General features: G+C 71.5%; 3 protein-coding genes across 4 annotated transcripts; 1 reads left to right on the forward strand and 2 right to left on the reverse strand.

Moving 5' to 3' along the window:
- Positions 1–370: 370 nt before the first annotated feature.
- APBB1 (amyloid beta precursor protein binding family B member 1) lies at positions 371–7,740 on the forward strand. The gene is made up of 14 exons (XM_054651937.2): positions 371–526; positions 1,025–1,684; positions 2,077–2,255; positions 2,644–2,700; positions 2,776–2,882; positions 3,251–3,287; positions 3,587–3,724; positions 4,037–4,161; positions 5,173–5,287; positions 5,836–5,920; positions 6,378–6,461; positions 6,578–6,699; positions 7,100–7,276; positions 7,351–7,740. Exons 2-14 carry the CDS (start codon positions 1,159–1,161, stop codon positions 7,516–7,518), a joined length of 1,920 nt encoding a protein of 639 aa, XP_054507912.2. The 5' UTR covers positions 371–526; positions 1,025–1,158; the 3' UTR covers positions 7,519–7,740.
- A 377-nt stretch (positions 7,741–8,117) lies between these two features.
- On the reverse strand, positions 8,118–13,047 carry SMPD1 (sphingomyelin phosphodiesterase 1). Its single transcript, XM_054628462.2, has 6 exons — positions 12,377–13,047; positions 10,671–11,449; positions 9,982–10,153; positions 9,825–9,901; positions 9,246–9,391; positions 8,118–9,115 (listed from the first exon to the last, which is right to left on the reverse strand). Exons 1-6 carry the CDS (start codon positions 12,695–12,697, stop codon positions 8,700–8,702), a joined length of 1,911 nt encoding a protein of 636 aa, XP_054484437.1. The 5' UTR covers positions 12,698–13,047; the 3' UTR covers positions 8,118–8,699.
- A 136-nt stretch (positions 13,048–13,183) lies between these two features.
- Positions 13,184–17,309, reverse strand: CCKBR (cholecystokinin B receptor). Of its 2 annotated transcripts, none has more exons than XM_077192431.1 (5): positions 16,674–17,309; positions 15,551–15,861; positions 14,706–14,961; positions 14,511–14,638; positions 13,184–14,199 (listed from the first exon to the last, which is right to left on the reverse strand). In XM_077192431.1, exons 1-5 carry the CDS (start codon positions 17,081–17,083, stop codon positions 13,682–13,684), a joined length of 1,623 nt encoding a protein of 540 aa, XP_077048546.1. In that variant the 5' UTR covers positions 17,084–17,309; the 3' UTR covers positions 13,184–13,681. The 2 variants fall into 2 exon arrangements, with proteins under 2 accessions (XP_077048546.1, XP_054484152.2); XM_054628177.2 differs by having other exon boundaries at positions 15,551–15,802; positions 16,674–16,961.
- Positions 17,310–17,314: the final 5 nt, after the last annotated feature.

Consider the following 17,314-nt stretch of genomic DNA (forward strand, 5'->3'; position numbering starts at 1 on the left):
GGTGCTGCCCCGGCCCCGTCCCGGTGTGGGGGCAGCGGGGTGGAAACCGGCGGTGCCGGTGCCTTGCGGGATGCCGCTAGGGGTAACGGGGGGCTCAGCTGGGCTGAACGGGTCCGTGGCACCGGAACAATGGGGCGGGCATAGGCAGTGTCGGGGTCACCGGCCCGGGAGTGTCGCCGGGGGGAAGGTCCCCCGTTCCGCCCAGGTCCCGCTGCCGCACAGGGCCGGATCGAGCTGCCCGCCGCCGGCAAGGCCTGGGGCTCCCGCTCCCGGCGGGTACTCGGGGGTCTTCGGTGGTGCGTGCCGGGCAGGGTCCGGAGAGGGGCCGGCGGTACCGAAGAGGTGCCGGTGGTCCCGCCGGTGCCGGGAAGGGCCCGGCGGGTGCCGGTAGTCCCGGCCGGTGCCGGTGCTGGTGCCGGTACCGGTACCGGAGGCGGCGCTGTCCCTCCGCCGGCCGGAAGCGGAAGTGACGCGGCCCCGAGCCCCCCACCCTCCCCCGCGACCCCCGGCAGCGGAGCCGCCGCAGGTACCGGCAGCGGGCAGAGAACGGGGGAGGGAGCACGGGCGGCCCCGCTGGGCTGGGCACGGGTGGGGCCGGGGGGCCGGGCCCTACTCACACCCCCGAGGGCCGGGCCGGGGCAGCGGAGGGGGCCGTGGGTGCGGGGTCCCGGTGGGATCCCCCTGGCGGGGCCGCGGGGAGGATGCGGAGGGACCCCGGGCCGGGGGAGCGGCGGGGTCACCTCGGGGGCTGCGGGCGCGGAGGGGACGGCGGGGGGAGCCAGGGCCGGGTCGCGGGGCCGTGCGGGATGTGGGGCCGAGGGGGTGCCGGTGCCGGGGGGTCCCCATGTTCCGGGATGCGGGAATGTGGATGCCAGTGCCCCGGGATGCGGGGATGTGGATGCCAGTGCCGGGGAAGACTGCCCGGCCCGGGAGGGGGCTGCGAGGGGATGCCGAGTCCTTGGGAGGAGCCGGGGCCGCGGAGCGTCCGTGCCGGGGGTCCCGGTGCTACCGCCGCTCCCCACAGGCCCGATGGACGCGGAGGCGCCCCGGGGGCTGTAGGACCCCCCCGCCCGCCCATCCCAGCACCGGCAGCCGCGGCCGGGCCGGGCCGGGCTCCCGCCGCGCCGGGGGTCCCGCCGCTCCCTGCGTCCTCGCACCATGTCGGGGGCCCTGAGCAAGCGCAGCGACCTGGCCAACGACAACCGGTGCCCGGGGCTGAGCCTGGGGCTGCCCGCGGCCCCCGACCCCCGCACCGGCCCCGGTGGCGCCCCGGCCGAGGAGCTGCCCGGCGCCGGCTGGGCCAAGGCCGGCCAGGACCAGAACCGCAACGAGCTCGAGCCGGGCCCGGGGCCGGGGCGCTCCCCCGGGGCGCACGGGGACTCCCCCGGGGCGCTGGAGCCGGGGGTCCGAGCCCGCAATGCCCGGAACGCTGCCCGCGACCCCCGGGCCCTGCTGATCGGCGCCTCGGAGGAGGAGGAGGAGGATGAAGAGGAGGAGGAGGACGAGGAGGAGGAGGACGGGCCCGGGGTGTCCCCGCCGGCTCTGGGCGCGGAGCGGGGCCTGCGGGAGCCGCCGGGGCGCAGCGCCAGCCGCCTCTTCGGGGGGCCCGGCCCCGGTAGCGACGAGGACTCGAGCTGGGCCACGCTGAGCCAGGGCAGCCCCGGCAGCTCCCCCGATGAGCCAGGTGGGCACTGCCGGAGCTCCCGTGACTTGTGGCTGCCCCGCGGAGCCCCACGGTGAGCCCTCGCTGTCCCACAGCTGCCCCATGGAGGCTTCTGACATTCTCTGGCTGCCCCGCAGAGCCCGATGGCTGCCCCGTGCTCCTTCCTGCTATGCCCTGTGCCCCTGTCAGCTCCACATCTCCCCTGGTCCCTGGCTGTGTGCCCAGTGCTGCACTCGCAGCCCCCCGGGTGCCATTGCTGGTCCCTGGGCCCCCAGCCCCTGGGCACTGTTCTGTGTCCCCAGCCCCATTAGCTCCATGCCCCCCCTTTGTCCCCGTGTCCCTGTGGAGCCCTCATGTCCCTGGCACGGGGGGCTGTGCGGGGCCGGGCTGAGCCCTCTGCCCCTGCCCTACAGAGTCGCTGTGGCCGTGTGGTGCAGGGGCACACGGGGACCTGCCCCCCGGCTGGCTGCGGGTGCAGGACACCTCAGGCACCTACTACTGGCATGTCCCCACTGGGACCACCCAGTGGGAGCCCCCCGGCGGGCCCCACGAGACCCCTTCCGACGGCAGCACCCCCACCGAGGGGCCCACTGTGAGTCGGGACTGAGAGGGCTGGGCTTGGTCTGGGAGGTGGCTGTGGGGCCATGGGGGTGGCTGTAGGGGCAGTCCCTGTGGGGCCATGGGGGTGGCTGTAGGGGCAGTCCCTGTGGGGCCATGGGGGTGGCTGTAGGGGCAGCCCCTGTGGGCCATGGGGGTGGCTGTGGGGCAGCCCCTATGGGGCCATAGGGGTGGCTGTGGGGCACGAGGTGGCTGGGGGATGATGGTGGGGTAGTTTTGGGGGGCTCGGGGCACCCGTGGTCTGGGCGTGGGTTGTTCTTGGGGTTACCATGGGGCTCCCATAGTGTGCTGTGGGGTGACTGGGGGAACCATGGGGCACTGGGGGGCTGCCCTACACAGCAGCCTGACCCAGCCCCCTGCAGCTTTCCTGGACAAGCTTTGCCCCAGCTGAGACCTTCAATAATGGAGACTTGTGGAAGGTGAGAGGGGCTGGTGGATGGGAAAGGGTGGGGGGTCAGTGCCCCCCCAACCCCACAGAGCCCCCTTGCCCCTAGGACCCCACGGCTGAGGAGGAAGAGGAGGAGGAGGAAGAGGAAGATGAGGAGCCAGGAGTGTCAGACCTGGAGATGCTGTCACCAGGCCCAGGATCGCCAGGAGAGGGGTGTGCTGAGGGGCACAGGGACTGGGGGGACACATGGGCAGGGCTGTGCCTGGGCCCTGTCGGGATGTGGGACTCTGGGTGACAGGTGAGAGAGGGTGTCCCCTGTGAAGTGGGAGCTGAGGGGGCAGGGACCCAGGTGTGGGGCAGGGACCCAGGTGTGGGGCAGGGAAATGGGGTCTCAGGATGGATTGGGGGACTCCCAGGATCTCAAGGCAGAGGTTTGGGGGGGAATGTCTGAGATAGTCAGGGTGCAGTGACCCAGGTATGGGATGTGGGGGATCCCAGAGGGCTCTCGGGCAGGGTTTGGGGCTGGAGAGGCCCCAGAGTGTCAGGGTGCAGTCGGTGACGCCCCCACCTTCCCCTTGCAGCATGGCCCTGGGCGAGGAGGATGTGCTGGACTCCAAGGTAGGGCCGCTCTCCTGACCCTGCCCGCCCGCAGGGCCCCTTCTCCACTTCCCTGGGGTCTGCTCCGCTGCTGGGGGCTGGGACCCAACGCCTCAGGGGTGTCCCAGGGTGTCACCTGCAGGGGAGGGGCCTCGGCCACGGCCTGTGCGGGCCCGCCCTGCCCCGGGGCTGCGCAGATGGGGCGGTGCGGGGCCGGGTTACTGCTGCGGAGCTGAGGCTGCCCCCTCGCCCCTCACCATCCCTGCCCCACAGCCTCAGCCCCACACATCCCCGCTGAGTGCCGTTCCCGCTGCCCCCAGGGCCTCCCGGTGCGCTCCCTGGGCTGGGTGCAGCTGCGGGAGGAGGAGCTGGGGCCCGGCCGCAGCAGCAGCGCCGTCAGCGCCTGCATCCGGCAGCTCTCGGGGCCCCGCGAGGGCCCCCCCGGCACCTGGGGGGAGGTGAGTGACCCCAGACCCTCCCTGTGCCCCCTGTACCCCCACACCCTCTGTGCTGTCCCCCTGGGGGGAGGTGAGTGACCCCAGACCCCCTGTGTCCATCCCACACCCTGTGCTGTTCCCTGGCACCTGGGGGGAGGTGAGTGACCCCAGACCCCCCAGACCCCCTGTGTCCATCCCACACCCTCTGCGCTGCTCCCCGGCACCTGGGGGGAGGTGAGTGACCCCTGTGCCCCCCACACCCATCCCACTCCCTCTCCACTGCCCCCCCGTCACCTGGGGGAGCTGAGCCCCCCCTGACGCTGCCATGCCCAGGCGCGGGCGCTGCTGGTGCTGGAGGAGCGCACGCTGAAGCTGGTGGACCCGCAGGACCGGGCGCTGCTGCACGCGCAGCCCGTGGGCGCCATCCGCGTCTGGGGCGTGGGGCGGCACGGCAGCAGGTGGGGCTGGGCACACGGGGGCACACCTGTGAGTGTGCTGCACTGGGGGGACACACCTGTGAGTGTGCTGCACTGGGGAGGGCACACAGGGGCACACTGTGTGTGTGTGTGCTGCACTGGGGAGGGCACACAGGGGCACACTGTGTGTGTGTGTGCTGCACTGGGGAGGGCACACAGGGGCACACTGTGTGTGTGTGTGCTGCACTGGGGAGGGCACACAGGGGCACACTGTGTGTGTGTGTGCTGCACTGGGGAGGGCACACAGGGGCACACTGTGTGTGTGTGTGCTGCACTGGGGAGGGCACACGGGCACACAGTGTGTGTGTGTGCTGCACTGGGGAGGGCACAGAGGGGCACACTGTGTGTGTGTGCAGCACTGGGGAGGGCACACAGGGGCACACTGTGTGTGTGTGCAGCACTGGGGAGGGCACACTCTGTGTGTGCTGCACTGGGGAGGGCACATGGGGGGCTCTGGTGTCTGCAGGGTACCCAGGGCTGGGGATCCTGTACATGTGGGGTGCAGGGATGGGGGGTCTGGGTGTGTGGGACCCCCATGGGGCCTGGAGGTCCCACACAGTGTGGGGTGGGGGCTCTGGAATGCCGTGTATGGAGGCATCGGGCTGTGGAGGGGCCATGGGCTGGGTTCCCCACAGGGGTGAGGTGTGGGGCTGTGGGGTTCACGTGTGCACAGGGCTCGGAGGTCCCATGTGTGGATGTGGTCCCATGGGTTGGGCAGGAGGGGGCCATGGGGTCCCAGCACTGAGCCCCCCCAGCAGAGAAGGGTGTGGGGCAGGATCAGATCTGCTCCTTGGAGCGTGGGGTGGGTCCTGGGGCTGAGGGGGCCCCGTGCCCCCCCGGCACCCCCTAACCCTGCTCTGTCCCGCTGTGCTGCCGGGGACTCAGGGAGAGGTATGGCTCCAACCTGCCCCCAGACCCCCAGTGCCCCCAGTCCCGGCTCGGGCTGGCTGGGGAGGGCACCGGGGTGGTCCTGAGTGTGCCCCCCTCCCCCAGGGACTTTGCATACGTGGCCCGGGACCCCCTGACGCAGGTGCTGAAGTGCCACGTGTTCCGCTGCGAGGGGCCTGCCAGCGCCATCGCCGCCGGGCTGCACCGGGTCTGCGCTCAGGTGAGACCCCCCTAAACCTCACCTGAGACCCCCACTCTGGCTGGCACTGGTTCTGTGTCCAGGTAAACCCTCCCCAGCCCTCTTCTGGGCTTCCCCCCAAACTGCCACCTTGGCCTGAGCTGCGTCTCTGCCTAGATGAGACCCCCACAAAGCCCCTGAGAACCCCCCACCTGGCCTGCACCAGGTCTGGGCCCAGGTGAGACACCCCCGGGAGCCCCCAGGCCCAGGTAACCCACCCCAAATTCCCCTTCCTTGGTCTGCACCACATTGTGCCCAGGTGAGACCCCCAGAACCCTGCCAGGACTTGCCCTAGTCTGTACATCTGCACACAGGTGAGACCTCAGGCCCCTCCACCCGGCCCCTAGGGGTGACCCCTGCCCACCCCCGTGTCCCCACAGACCTGCCACAGGGCACCAGGGCCAGGGGTCTCTGGGGTGCCCAGGGTGTGACAGCCAGGAGGGCTGGGGGTGCCCTTGTGTGACATCTGGGGGACTGTGGGTCACCGTGGGGGTCCCTGGAGGTGACAGTGGTGTCACATCTGTCCCCAGCTGACGGCGGAGCGGCGAAGTGCCCGGGCAGCAGGCAACGGCCTGGGGACAGAGCCCCCCCGGCTGGGGGAGCCTCCCCTGCAGGGTACGGGGCTGGGGGGTACCCGGGAGAGAGCTGGGGGGCTCTGGGGGTACCCTGAGAGTCTGGAGGTAACCAGGAAGGGGGAGTCCTGCACGGGGACAGGGAGGGGCCTTGTGGGTCTGGAGGTTGCATTCACGGGTGGAGGGCAGTGGGAGGGGGGGTGGCTTTTAGGGAGGTTTGGGGGGTGTCTGACAATGTCCCCCACCACAGCAGGGCTCCCAGCCCCCAGGAGCAAGGCAGTGCAGTTGGGGGTGTTGGGAGTTCTGGGGGTGCTCTGGGGGGTCTTGGAGGGCCCTGGGTCGGTCTGCCATGTCTCCCCCACACTGGAGTGCCAAGCATCCAAGAGGTCTTGGGGGGTGTTGGGTGAGCCCTGAGGGCTGGGCAGGGGTTCTGGACAGATGTTGGGGCTCTGGGGTGTTTTGGGGGGCTCTGGGGGTGTCTGACAGTGCCTCCCCCACAGTGGAGTTCCCAGCCCCCAAGAGTGAGGTGGTTCAGCGCTTCCCCGTGTGTTACCTGGGCTGTGTCCCCGTGGCCAAGCCAGTGGGTGAGTGGGGGACTTGAGGGGAAGGGGGGAGTCTCGGGGGGCTCCTCTGGCCCACGCTCGGCAGCTGTGGGGCGAGGGCACCCCCAGGGCTGCCCTGAGGCTCCCTGTGCCCCCAGGCATGGATGTGATCAACGCGGCGCTGGAGGCGGCGCTGGCCCCTGGCTCAGGGGAGCCCCCTGCGCCCACCCCCGTGGTGGTCAGTGTGGCCCCTGCCACCCTCACCATTGCTCACCGCCAGGTGGGTGCCCCCCTCGGACCCCCTGCCCTGGCACCCTCACATCACCAGGGGCATCCATCCCCATCTCGGACCACCACCCTGGCCTAGGGGAGATGTGTTGACCCCCGCCCTCACTGGTGACCCTGTTATGGGGTCTGAGTGACTCTGTCATGTGTCAGAGGGGCTGCAGAGACCCGTCCTTGTGCCAGGGATGGGTTGGGTACCACCATGGCTCCTTCCACCGTGTCCCCATCCCACTCCATCCTGCGGGGTCTCGGGGGATCCCCTCCCAGCCCCAGGGTACCGCAGTGACCTCCCCACCCTTCCTGGGGTGACACCCCGTGTGCCCTGCTGACCCTGTCCCCTTGCTGAGGGTGTCCCCATGGCCCCCTCCCCACCATGGTGTCCCCGGTGTCCCCAGACAGAGGCGGTGCTGTGCGAGTGCCGCGTGCGCTTCCTGTCCTTCATGGGGGTGGGACGCGACGTCCGCGCCTTCGCCTTCATCATGGCCAGCGCCCCCGGCACCTTCCGCTGCCACATGGTGTGGTGTGAGCCCAACGCCGCGGGGCTCAGCGAGGCGCTGCAGGCTGCCTGCGTGGTGAGTGCCGCCCCTGTCCCCCCCTGGGCTGCCCCCGGCCCCGCTGACGCCGCTCCCTCGCTCCCTGCCCGCAGCTCCGCTACCAGAAGTGCCTGGATGCGCGGCCCCAGGCCTCCAGCTCCTGCCTGCCCGCGCCCCCGGCTGACTCGGTGGCGCGGCGGGTGGGCTCCTCCGTGCGCCGGGGGGTGCAGACCCTCCTGGGGACCCTCAAACAGCGGCGGGGAGGGGCGCAGACCCCCTGAGCGGGGCAAGGGCAGGGGGGGCATTGGCTGGGTGAGGCAGCGTCAGGGGGCAGGACCACGGACCCAACGCTCCAGGGCACGGAGTGACCCCGGGTGTTGGGGGTCCTGCCCCCACTGCTGCCCCCACGGTGGGTCACGCCCCCCCCAGGGTCCCCAATGCATGTGGCATAATGAGGGTCTGTGTTGTACTAAATCATTAATTAATAAACCCATTCCACCAGCCCGGCTTGGCTCTGCACCTGGCCTCACACAGGGAGGAGCAGGGTGTTGTGTCTGGTTTGGGTCTTCTTAGGATGTCACAGGTGCAGAGGGGCACTGAGGTCCATCCACACCTTATTAGGGGAGCTATGGGTGTACAGGGATCATGGGCTGATCCCAGTTGTAATCCCAGCAGGTGAGAATTAGGACAAGGACGTGGGGTGGTGGGGCCCCAGCATCCCTGATTTGGGTCTCCCTAAGTGGTGGCTGAGAACTGCAGTGAGGAGGATGAAGGACAGTGGGGTCCATCACACCTGTACTGGGGGGTGATGGGAGCATGAGGACTACGTGCTGATCCTGATCTCAGTTCCAATCCTGGTGGAGAGGATTAGGAGGGGTGGTGGTGTCCATTGTGCCTTTATTGTGTAACTGGTGGGACATGGGGACCACGTGCCAATCCCGACCTCGCTCCCAGTGACCTCGTACCGATCCTGCTCCTGCTGTGACCTGTGCTGGCTACAGTCCTGCTCCCTGTGTAACCGTGTCCCTGCCCCTGCTCTTGGTGTGACCACATACCAGGAGCTCCCGGTGTCACCACATCCCAGGGGCTCCTGGTGTCCCCGTGTCCCAGGGGTTCCCAGTGTCACCACATCCCAGGGGCTCCTGGTGTCCCCGTGTCCCAGGGGTTCCCAGTGTCACCACATCCCAGGGGCTCCCAGTGTCCCTGTGTTGCAGGGGTTCCCAGTGTCACCACATCCCAGGGGCTCCTGGTGTCCCCGTCTCCCAGGAGCTCCTAGGGTCACCACATCCCGGGGGCTCCCAGTGTCCCCGTGTCCCAGGGGTTCCCAGTGTCACCACATCCCGGGGGCTCCCAGTGTCCCAGGGGTTCCCAGTGTCCCCGTGTCCCAGGGGTTCCCAGTGTCACCACATCCTGGGGGCTCCCGGTGTCCCCATGTCCCAGCCCTGCTGCTGCCGGCCGTGGCTCAGCAGAGCCGCCGCTGCTGCCAGAGCTGCTGGATGCGCGGGAAGGGCAGCGCGGGGCGCAGGGGCCGGCAGAGCGCGGGGTCGGCGGCGCGGCCGGAGCGCAGGGCGCAGAGCAAGGCGGCCTTGCAGGGCGCGCCGCAGGGCTCGCGGGGCGGGTGCCCCTTGTGCAGGTGGAACCAGAAGAGCTGGAAGAGGGGCTCGTCGTCCTGCATGCGCCGCACCAGCCGGTCCCAGTCGGCCGGGAAGGCGGCGGGCAGCCCGTAGGCCTCGCGGGCGCCGTAGAGCCGCCGCCAGCGCGGGGCCGTGCCCGGGGGTGCCGCGTTGGCCTCCGTCAGGTTAAGGATGAAGGTCTCGTGATCCAGGACTGCGTGGGAGCTCCCGGGGTAGGAGGCGGCCACCTCATACACGCGGTACCCTGCAGCGGGAGGGACGGTCAGCGCCGGGGAGCATGGGAGTGGGGGACACACGGCGGGGGGACACACAGTGGGGGGACACACAGCAGGGGACACACGGCGGGGGATGCGCGGCAGGGGCTCGGCGCGCACCGGGATTGAGGCTGATGTAGGTGGTGACACTCGGTGCGATGAAGGCGATGGACACAGGACGTGACAGTGTCTCCTCATCGTAGAACAACTCGAACTCATCCAGGTGTGTGTGCCCGAAGAACTGCGCCGCAATGGTGCCCTCGAACCTGCCAGGGTGGGTGAGCGGGGGCGCATCCCCAGACCCCCACCCCAAAACCCCAACCCTGGCCCTCAGGTCTGCCATGTGGGGTGGGGGTCCAGGACACGTGGGCTGGGGGTCCAGGATACAGGGGGTGGGGGTCTGGCACATGGGGTGGCACACGGAGAGAGAGCCCAGGGTGTGGGGTGGAGTCTGGTGCAGAGGTCCAGCATGTGGGGCAGGGGTCTGTTGTGTAGGGCAGGAGGACCATTGTGGGATGGGAGTTCAGGGTATGGAGCCAGGCTCTGGCTTGTGGGGTGGGGGGTCTGGTGTGGGGGTCAAGGCCACATGGACAGGGGTCCAGCACATGGGGATGGAGGCCAGGGCATGGAATGGGGGTCTGGGGTGGGGCCCGGGGTGGGGCCCATGGTGCGGGGTCTGGGCAGGGGTCAGGCACTGACCTGCTGACAATGCGGTAGTAGTTCCAGCTCCAGCTGCGCAGACAGTGGGCTGGGGGGATGTGCCCAATGATGTGCACCTGTGGGCAGGGAGCCAGGGCTGGGGGTTTGCCCAGGGCCCACAGGGACCCCCTATGTCCCCCCCAGAACCCCCCCACACCTTCTCCCCATCACGCTCAGCATCTGCCAGGACCCCCATGAGCCACTGGAGCTGCCCTGCAGGGTCAGTGGCATTGATGAGAAGCCAGAAGTTGGCCTGGGAGCAGAAGTTCATGTTGAGGGAGACGAGGCGCAGCCCAGGCCAGACCTGTGCTGTGTAGAACCCACCAGCCCTGTGTGGAAAAGGGGGATCAGTGCTGCGTCCCCTGAGCCACAGACCCTGCACCCATCCCACGGACCCCCAGCTCTCTGCCACCTGCACTGCCCACCTACCTACAGCCCCCAGCCTGGAGCCCCCGTTACCCCACAGCCCTCTCTGTACCCCAGCCAGCCACGACTCCCTCCCTGCACCTCTCCCCCCGTGAAGCTGAAACATCTGCACACAGCCCCAGCTGGCCTGGTACCCCCACTGCCCCTGCAGCATAGAGACCACACTGTGTGTCCTGCTAGTTCTGAGCCCTCAGCATTCCAGAGTCCCGTGCTCTGAGCCCCCAGCCTGCGCTACTGCAGCTCCCACAACACCTGACAGCCCAGAGCCCCCCAGTCTGGAGCCTCCCAGCGCTGCGTCCCCTGATCCTGGTACCCCAAATGCCACAGCCCAGAACGCCCACCCTGTGCCCTCCCACCCCCCAAGGCACAAAGCCCCCATCCCCTGGGCAGAGGGATCCCCTTCCCCAGCCCGGTGCCCACCGCAGGGTGCGCAGGGCAGCGGGGGGCAGCCAGTGCTGCCAGGCCTCGGCCATGGCGTCGTAGAGCCAGGCAGCCGAGCGGTTGCCGCGCACGTAGGGCGGCGGGAAGGCGTTCACCGGCGTGGCCTCGTGGTTGCCCACGGCGGGGAAGACGCGCAGCGGGCCGAGGCGGGCGCGCAGCAGCGCCGTCACCGTGCGCAGTGCCCGCAGCTGGTCCCCGCGGCTCTGCTGCCACACGTCGTGCGCCGGGATGTCCCCAGTCCAGTACGCCGCCGCGAAGCCGCCGGTGCCGTTCCTGGTGCCATTGGGCAGCTGGGCCAGCAACGCGTCGATGGTGTGCAGGGGAAGGTCGCACTTGCCGTAGGTGCCCCAGAAGCCCGCGGTCCCCGGGCCCTCGCCGGGCACCCCGCGGCAGCACAGCGGGTCGGGGCAGGCAGCGGCGCTGCCCGGCACGTACTGCCGGTCCCAGTGCAGGTCTGTGAGGAACAGGATGCGGGCCGTGGGCGCTCCGGGCGGCGGCGGCACGGGCGGCCGCACCGGCGGTTTGGGCGCGGCGGGCAGGGACAGGTTCCAGGCGCCCAGGATGTCCCAGTGGCCGCAGCGGGGGCCCAGCAGGAGCCCGCAGGCCTCGGGCGGGCGCAGCACGGAGCGGGCCCAGGCGGCCACCACGTCGCCCTGGAAGAGCTGCACGGCCTGGCGGCACACGGGCGGCCGCGCCAGCCGCAGCTCCTGGCACAGCCGCGACGCCACGCGCCCCACGCGGGCCACGTTGGGCTCCAGCTGCGGGGGAAGGACACCGGGATGGTTACGGCACCCCACACCTCCTGCCACCCTCACTGCCCTCCCTCCCCTCCATCATCGGCTGCCCAGCACAGACCCTGCACACTGAACTCAGCTGCTGTCACTGGCCTGTGCCCATTGGCACCCCGGGAGGGGCACGGCACCCCCGGGATGGGCACAGCACCCCCGGGAGAGACACAGTACCCCCAGGATGGACACGGCACTGCCAGGATGGGCACGGCACTCCCCGGGAGGGGCACGGCACCCCAGCTGCCATCATCGTGCCGCACTCAGCAGCTTCCCGGGATGGTCCCTGGCTGCTGTCACTGTCCCACACCCGCCGGCCCACCCAGCTGGATATCCCGAGGCCAGAAGGGACCCACAGGGTCCCCCAGCCCCTCTGGTTCTCAGCTTGGTGCCCTCCTCCCTCCGTCCCCGCCCCAGCCTGTCCCTGTCCCGGTTCCTGTCTCTGTCCCGGTTCCTGTTCCTGTCCCGGTTCAGGTTCCTGTCCCGGTTCCTGTTCCTGTCCCGGTTCAGGTTCCTGTCCCGGTTCCTGTCCCAGCCTGTCCCCCTTCCCCCGAGTGGAGCCGCTGGCAGGACCCCGCTCGTCCCCGCTGCTCTTCCAGCCGTCCCAGCTTGTCACCCTCCCCGTCCCCGCCCGTCCCTGTCCCCATTCCCAGCCCGGTCTCGTGTCTGTCACAAGCCCCGACCTGTCCTGGCCTGTCCCGGCCCCGGCCCGTCACGAGGGACTGGCCCGGCCCGTCCCTGTCCTGTCCCGCCCTGTCCCCACTGTCCTGTCCTCTCTGTCCCCGTTCCTATCCCATTTCTGTCGCCCCTGCTCTTCCCGTCCTGGTGTTCCGCTGTCCACCTATCCCCGTGTCCCCCTGGTGCCCCCCGTGTCCCGGCACTCCCGACCCCCGTGCCCACCTGCAGCGCCAGGTCCAGCGCCCCGAAGAGCACCCGGCAGGCCGGGCACGACACGTTCCGCCAGCCCCAGCGCGGCGCCGCCGCCGCCAGCTGCTCCCCGGGGCCGGGCGGCGACCCCGCCGACACCGGCAGCGCCAGCAGCGCCGCCAGGGCCAGTGCCAGGGCCAGGGCCAACGGTGGCAGCGGTGGCAGCGATGGCCCCGGTGGGCGCGGTGTCAGCTTTGGCCGCGGGGAGCGCGGGGGCAGCGGGGCCCGAGCCCCGGCCGCCATGGCCGAGGAGAGGGGCGGGGCCGGCTCGGGGGCGGGGCCGAGCAACGCCATTTATGGGTGAGGGGGCGGGGCAAGGGCGCAAAGGGAGGGGCCAAGGTCGGGGCAGGGCCCGCCCCCGGCGCCATGGCCGAGCGAGGCGGGGGCGTGGCCGACAGGGAGGCGCGACCAGTGTCCGCGGGGATGGGGCGTGGCCACCTGGGGCGGGGACCGTATGCAAATGAGGGAGCCGGGCCTACGTAAGGCGCGCGGGGCACGGTGGGAGATGGAGTCCTGGGGTTGGCGACGCTCCCCAGGGTCCCACTCCCCTGGGGTCCCCTCCGCTGTGTGCGGTCGGCCCCCCCCGCTCCGGGGCTGCACTGGGTGCACCGGGCCCGGGCGTCCCATCCCCAGCTGCCGCCGGGCTCAGCAGTTCCCGCAGCGGAGGGTCCCAGCCCGCAGCCCCCGAGCCTCGCGCGGTGCCGACCCCCCGTCCCGCCCGGTTCTGCCCCGCGGAGGCTCCGTGCCGGCGGGCAGGAGCGCTGGGAGCAGCGGCGCAGATGGGCACGGGGTCAGTTTATTGTGGCCGTAGCCGGGGAGCAGCGCGGGGAGACCCCGGGCTGAGCTGGGCTGGGTGCCTCGCCCTCCCTGAGCCTCCCCCTGCCCGGCCCCGGGGCTCCTCCCGCCCGCCCCTCGCCCCCACCCCGCCGGGGCTCGGGGCCGCTGGGATGGAGCGGGGGGTGCCGGGCAAGCGTGTCCCGGGAGCGCGGGCGGGCGGCTGGGGGTGCAGCGGAGTGGGGCACGGGGGTGCCGGCAGGGCAGGGGTTCATGCTCGGGGTGTCCTGGTGGGGGTGTCCAGCTCGGGGGGGGCGGGGGGGGGGCAGGCACTGGTGTTAGGGTCCCTAAGGGGGGCTAGCTCGGGGGTCCCAGGCTGCTGAGGATGCTGTAGCTGAGCTTGGGGAGAGAGGGGTTGGCCATGGGGGCTCGTGGGGGTCCCGCTCTCGGGGGGCCCAGGCACCGGTGTTGGGGGGCTCGGGGGGTTCCAGCTCGGGGGGCGGCTCAGGGGGGTCCCAGGCTGCTGACGGTGGTGTAGCTGAACTTGGAGAGCGAGGCGCTGGCCATGGGCGGCTCGTCCTCGGGCGGGCGGCGGGGGCAGGCGCGGCGGCAGCCCCAGCCCGCGCAGGTGGCCCCGAAGGCCTTTCGGAAGCGGCGGTTCATGAAGCAGTAGATGAGGGGGTTGGCGCAGGCCGAGGTGTAGGACAGCAGGTGGATGAAGGCGATGGGCGTGCCCGAGAGCGCCCGCTGCGCTGCCCGCGGGGAGAAGGCGCGCCAGGTGTTGGCGGCGAAGATGGGCAGCCAGCAGAGGAAGAACATGGCCACGATGACCACCAGCATGCGGATCACCCGCCGCTTGGCCGCCAGCTGCGCCCCTGAGCTGTTGATGCGGGCCCGGTCCTGCTGCGCGGCCGCCCCCAGCGCCCGCAGCTCCAGCGCCGCGCCCGGCCGGGACAGCTGCAGGTAGCAGCCGTCACCCTCGTCGCAGCTGGGCGCTGGGTCCCCCCCGGTGCCACGCTGGGCTGTGGAGTGAGGAGGCATGGTCACGGTCATGGCACTGCAGGGACACGCTGCACCCCAACACCGCGGGAACGTCCTCCAGGAGGATGGGATGGGTTGCAGGGGACACAGAAATGGCCGTGGCACCACAGGGATGTGCTGCACCCCGAGGCTACCAGGAGGTCCTTGGGAAAAGGGGTGTCCCTGAGGAGCACACCGCTGTGGGAGCAGGGGTGAGGGCTCAGCCCTGCCTCTGCTGCTGGGGTGGGCACTCTGCCCACACACAAGCCATGCCAAGTGTCACCCGCAGTGTCACTCCCGCCCCATCCCTCACCTGCCACGTCCCTCTTGACGTCCAGTTCGAAGCGGATGCCCCGGTAGAGCTCGCGGGAGATGAGCCCGTACGCCACCGTCATCACCACGCCCGGGATGAAGAAGAGCACGAGGAGCAGCAGCACGTACCTGGGACAGGTGGCCTGGTCACCCGGCGTCCCCTCGGGCCCCGTCCCCCCTGGGTGCCCGGACTCACCAGAGCTGCCGGACGCGCTCGCTGGGCCAGTGGTGCGTGCACTGCGCGGGCGGCGGGCGCGGCGCGGCGGGCCGGGTGCTGCTGTACACGGCGTAGGGCAGCATCAGCAGCGCCGCCAGCGCCCAGGTGCCCACGATGACGCGGCACGCGTGGGACCGCGTCTGCCAGGCGCGGGACTGCAGCGGGTTGCAGATGGCACTGTAGCGCTCGATGGCGATGGCCACGAGGCTGAAGGTGGACACGGCCACCGAGACCCCTGCGGGCAGCGGGGAGTGTCAGTGGGCACGGTGTGACCCTGCAGGCCCTCAGCTCCTCCCGAAGCCCCCCTGTGCTGCGCTCCGTGCGCCCAGGGGTGGGGATAACCCCCAGGTATCCACGGGGTATGGACGAGCCCCCTCCCTGCGCCCCCCGTACCGACAAGGCAGGGATGAGGCCCCCCTGCCGTGCCCCACCCCACCCAGGAGAGGGGACAAGGCCCTGTGTGCCCCACCCAGGACAGGGGACAAACCCCCGTGTGTCCCACCCCACCCAGGAGAGGGGACAAGCCCCCACTGTGCCCCACCCAGGAGAAGGGACAAGCCCTGTGTACCCCACCCAGGAGAGGGGACGAGCCCTGTGTGCCCCACCCAGGAGAGGGGACGAGCCCCGTGTGCCCCACCCCACTCAGGAGAGGGGACAAGCCCTGTATGCCCCACCCCACCCAGGAGACGGGACAAGACCCCGTGTGTCCCACCCAGGAGAGGGGACAAGCCCTGTGTGCCCCACCCCACCCATGAGAGGGGACGAGCCCCCCCTGTGCCCCACCCAGGAGAGGGGACAAGCCCCTGCCGCGTGTCCCACCCTACCCATGAGGTAGGCCACGAGCTTGCAGACGACGTCGCCGAAGATGAAGGCGCCCATGAGGCCGGGCAGCAGGGTGAAGGGCATGCAGCACAGCGCCAGCAGCAGGTCGCTCAGGGCCAGGGACAGCAGGAAGCAGTTGGTGACGGTGCGCAGCCGCCGGTTCAGCGCCAGCACGGCCACCACCAGCGCGTTGCCCCCGACGCTCAGCACGAAGATCAGCACGTAGAGCACCACGCGCACCGCCACGTCCAGCTCTGCGGGCACGGCGCTGCGCTGGCACCCCGGGGCACCCCGAGGGCAGCCCGGTGGCACCCTAGAGGGCACTGTGAAAGCACTCCCGAGGCCACCACACAGACACCCCCATGGCACCCCGAGGGCAGCCCGGTGGCCCCCCAGACACGCTGTGAGGGCACCCCAAAGGCGCCCCCGCACAGGCCCGGGCACCGGGACACCGGGGCTCCGGCGTGGGCTCGGTGGACACCCACCAGATGAGTGCATCGTTTCCCCCCGTGCGGCAGCCGCCGGCATTCGGGGTGAACCCCCCGCCCCTCCGATCAGTTCCCTGAGGCTGAGGGACCCTCATCCAGGTGGGTGCCCCCATCCTGCCCACCCTCCGCCTCGGTGCTGAGCGCGGGGACCGGGCACGTCCTGCCCGGAGAGCGGAGTGACACCGGAGCAGGGGCCCCAGCCGGGGCTGGGCTGGGGTCGTCCCAGTCGAGGGTCCAGCTGGAGGTCCCGGCCCCGGCAGTGGGACAGGGGTGCGGGGCGGGCGCTGGCTGTGTCCGTGGCGTCCCTGTCGGAGTCCTCTCCGCCCTCCCGCTGCCACCGGCACAGCCCGGCGTGTTCCCTCCGGCAGCGCCGAGATCCGCATCGGAACCGCTGGGCAGCGCCGGGGCCACCGAGCCCGCGGGGATCGGGACGATGGTGCCGGCTGAGGAGGGGCACGGCGGGGACGGGGCGGCACCGCTCGGGGGCCGGGGGAACGGGAGCGGCGGGCACCGGGGCGGCACGGCGGGACGGAGCGGGATTGTACCGGCGTGCCGGGGAGCGCAGGGCCGGGCACGAACGGGGGAGGGGGTCCCTTCCCGGGTCCATCCCGCTCCTTCCCGCTGCACCCGCTCTCACCTCTGGGCGCCGGGGGCCCGCGGAGGCCCCTGCGGAGGAGGTCGCAGACCGAGCCGTTGGTCCCGTTGCCGGTGTCGGTGCCGGGTCCGTTGCCGGTGCCGTTCCCGGAGCGGCAGAGCATCTCCTGCAGCGACTCGTTGAGGGGCCGGGGGTCCATGGCGGGGACCCCCCCGCCTCCCCCCGCCCCTCCTCCGGCAGGAGGCAGCGGGAAGGAGCAGGCACCGGGAGGCTCCGGGAGGGACGAGGCTCCGATCCGCTCGGAGCCGCCGGTGGATAAGCGGGGGCGGCGCCCGGCGCGGGGCGGGCCGGGGGCGGGGGGCGGTGGCGGCGGCGGGGGGAGCCCGGGGGGCGCGGGGGAGGCGGGAACAGGGGGAGCCCGGGACGGGGTGGGGGGGGACGGGCGGGGCCATGGAGAGCACCGGGAGCGGGGCTCGGGGGGTACCGGGCTGCAGCCGAGTCCCGGGCGGGTCGGGCAGCTTGGGGGGCTCGCAGGGAGCGCTCCTGAGGCACCGGGCGACGGCCGCCACCGCGGGGTCTGTCACCGCGTCCCTGCGGCTGCCCCGGGACGGCCCGGCCCGGCCGGAGGTCCCAAGCTGCTCACGGCCCCGAAACTCCGTGACCCTGACCCGTCCCCATCCCGG

The sequence above is a fragment of the Agelaius phoeniceus genome, chromosome 2 (assembly GCF_051311805.1).
Source record: "Agelaius phoeniceus isolate bAgePho1 chromosome 2, bAgePho1.hap1, whole genome shotgun sequence".
NCBI lineage: Eukaryota > Metazoa > Chordata > Aves > Passeriformes > Icteridae > Agelaius > Agelaius phoeniceus.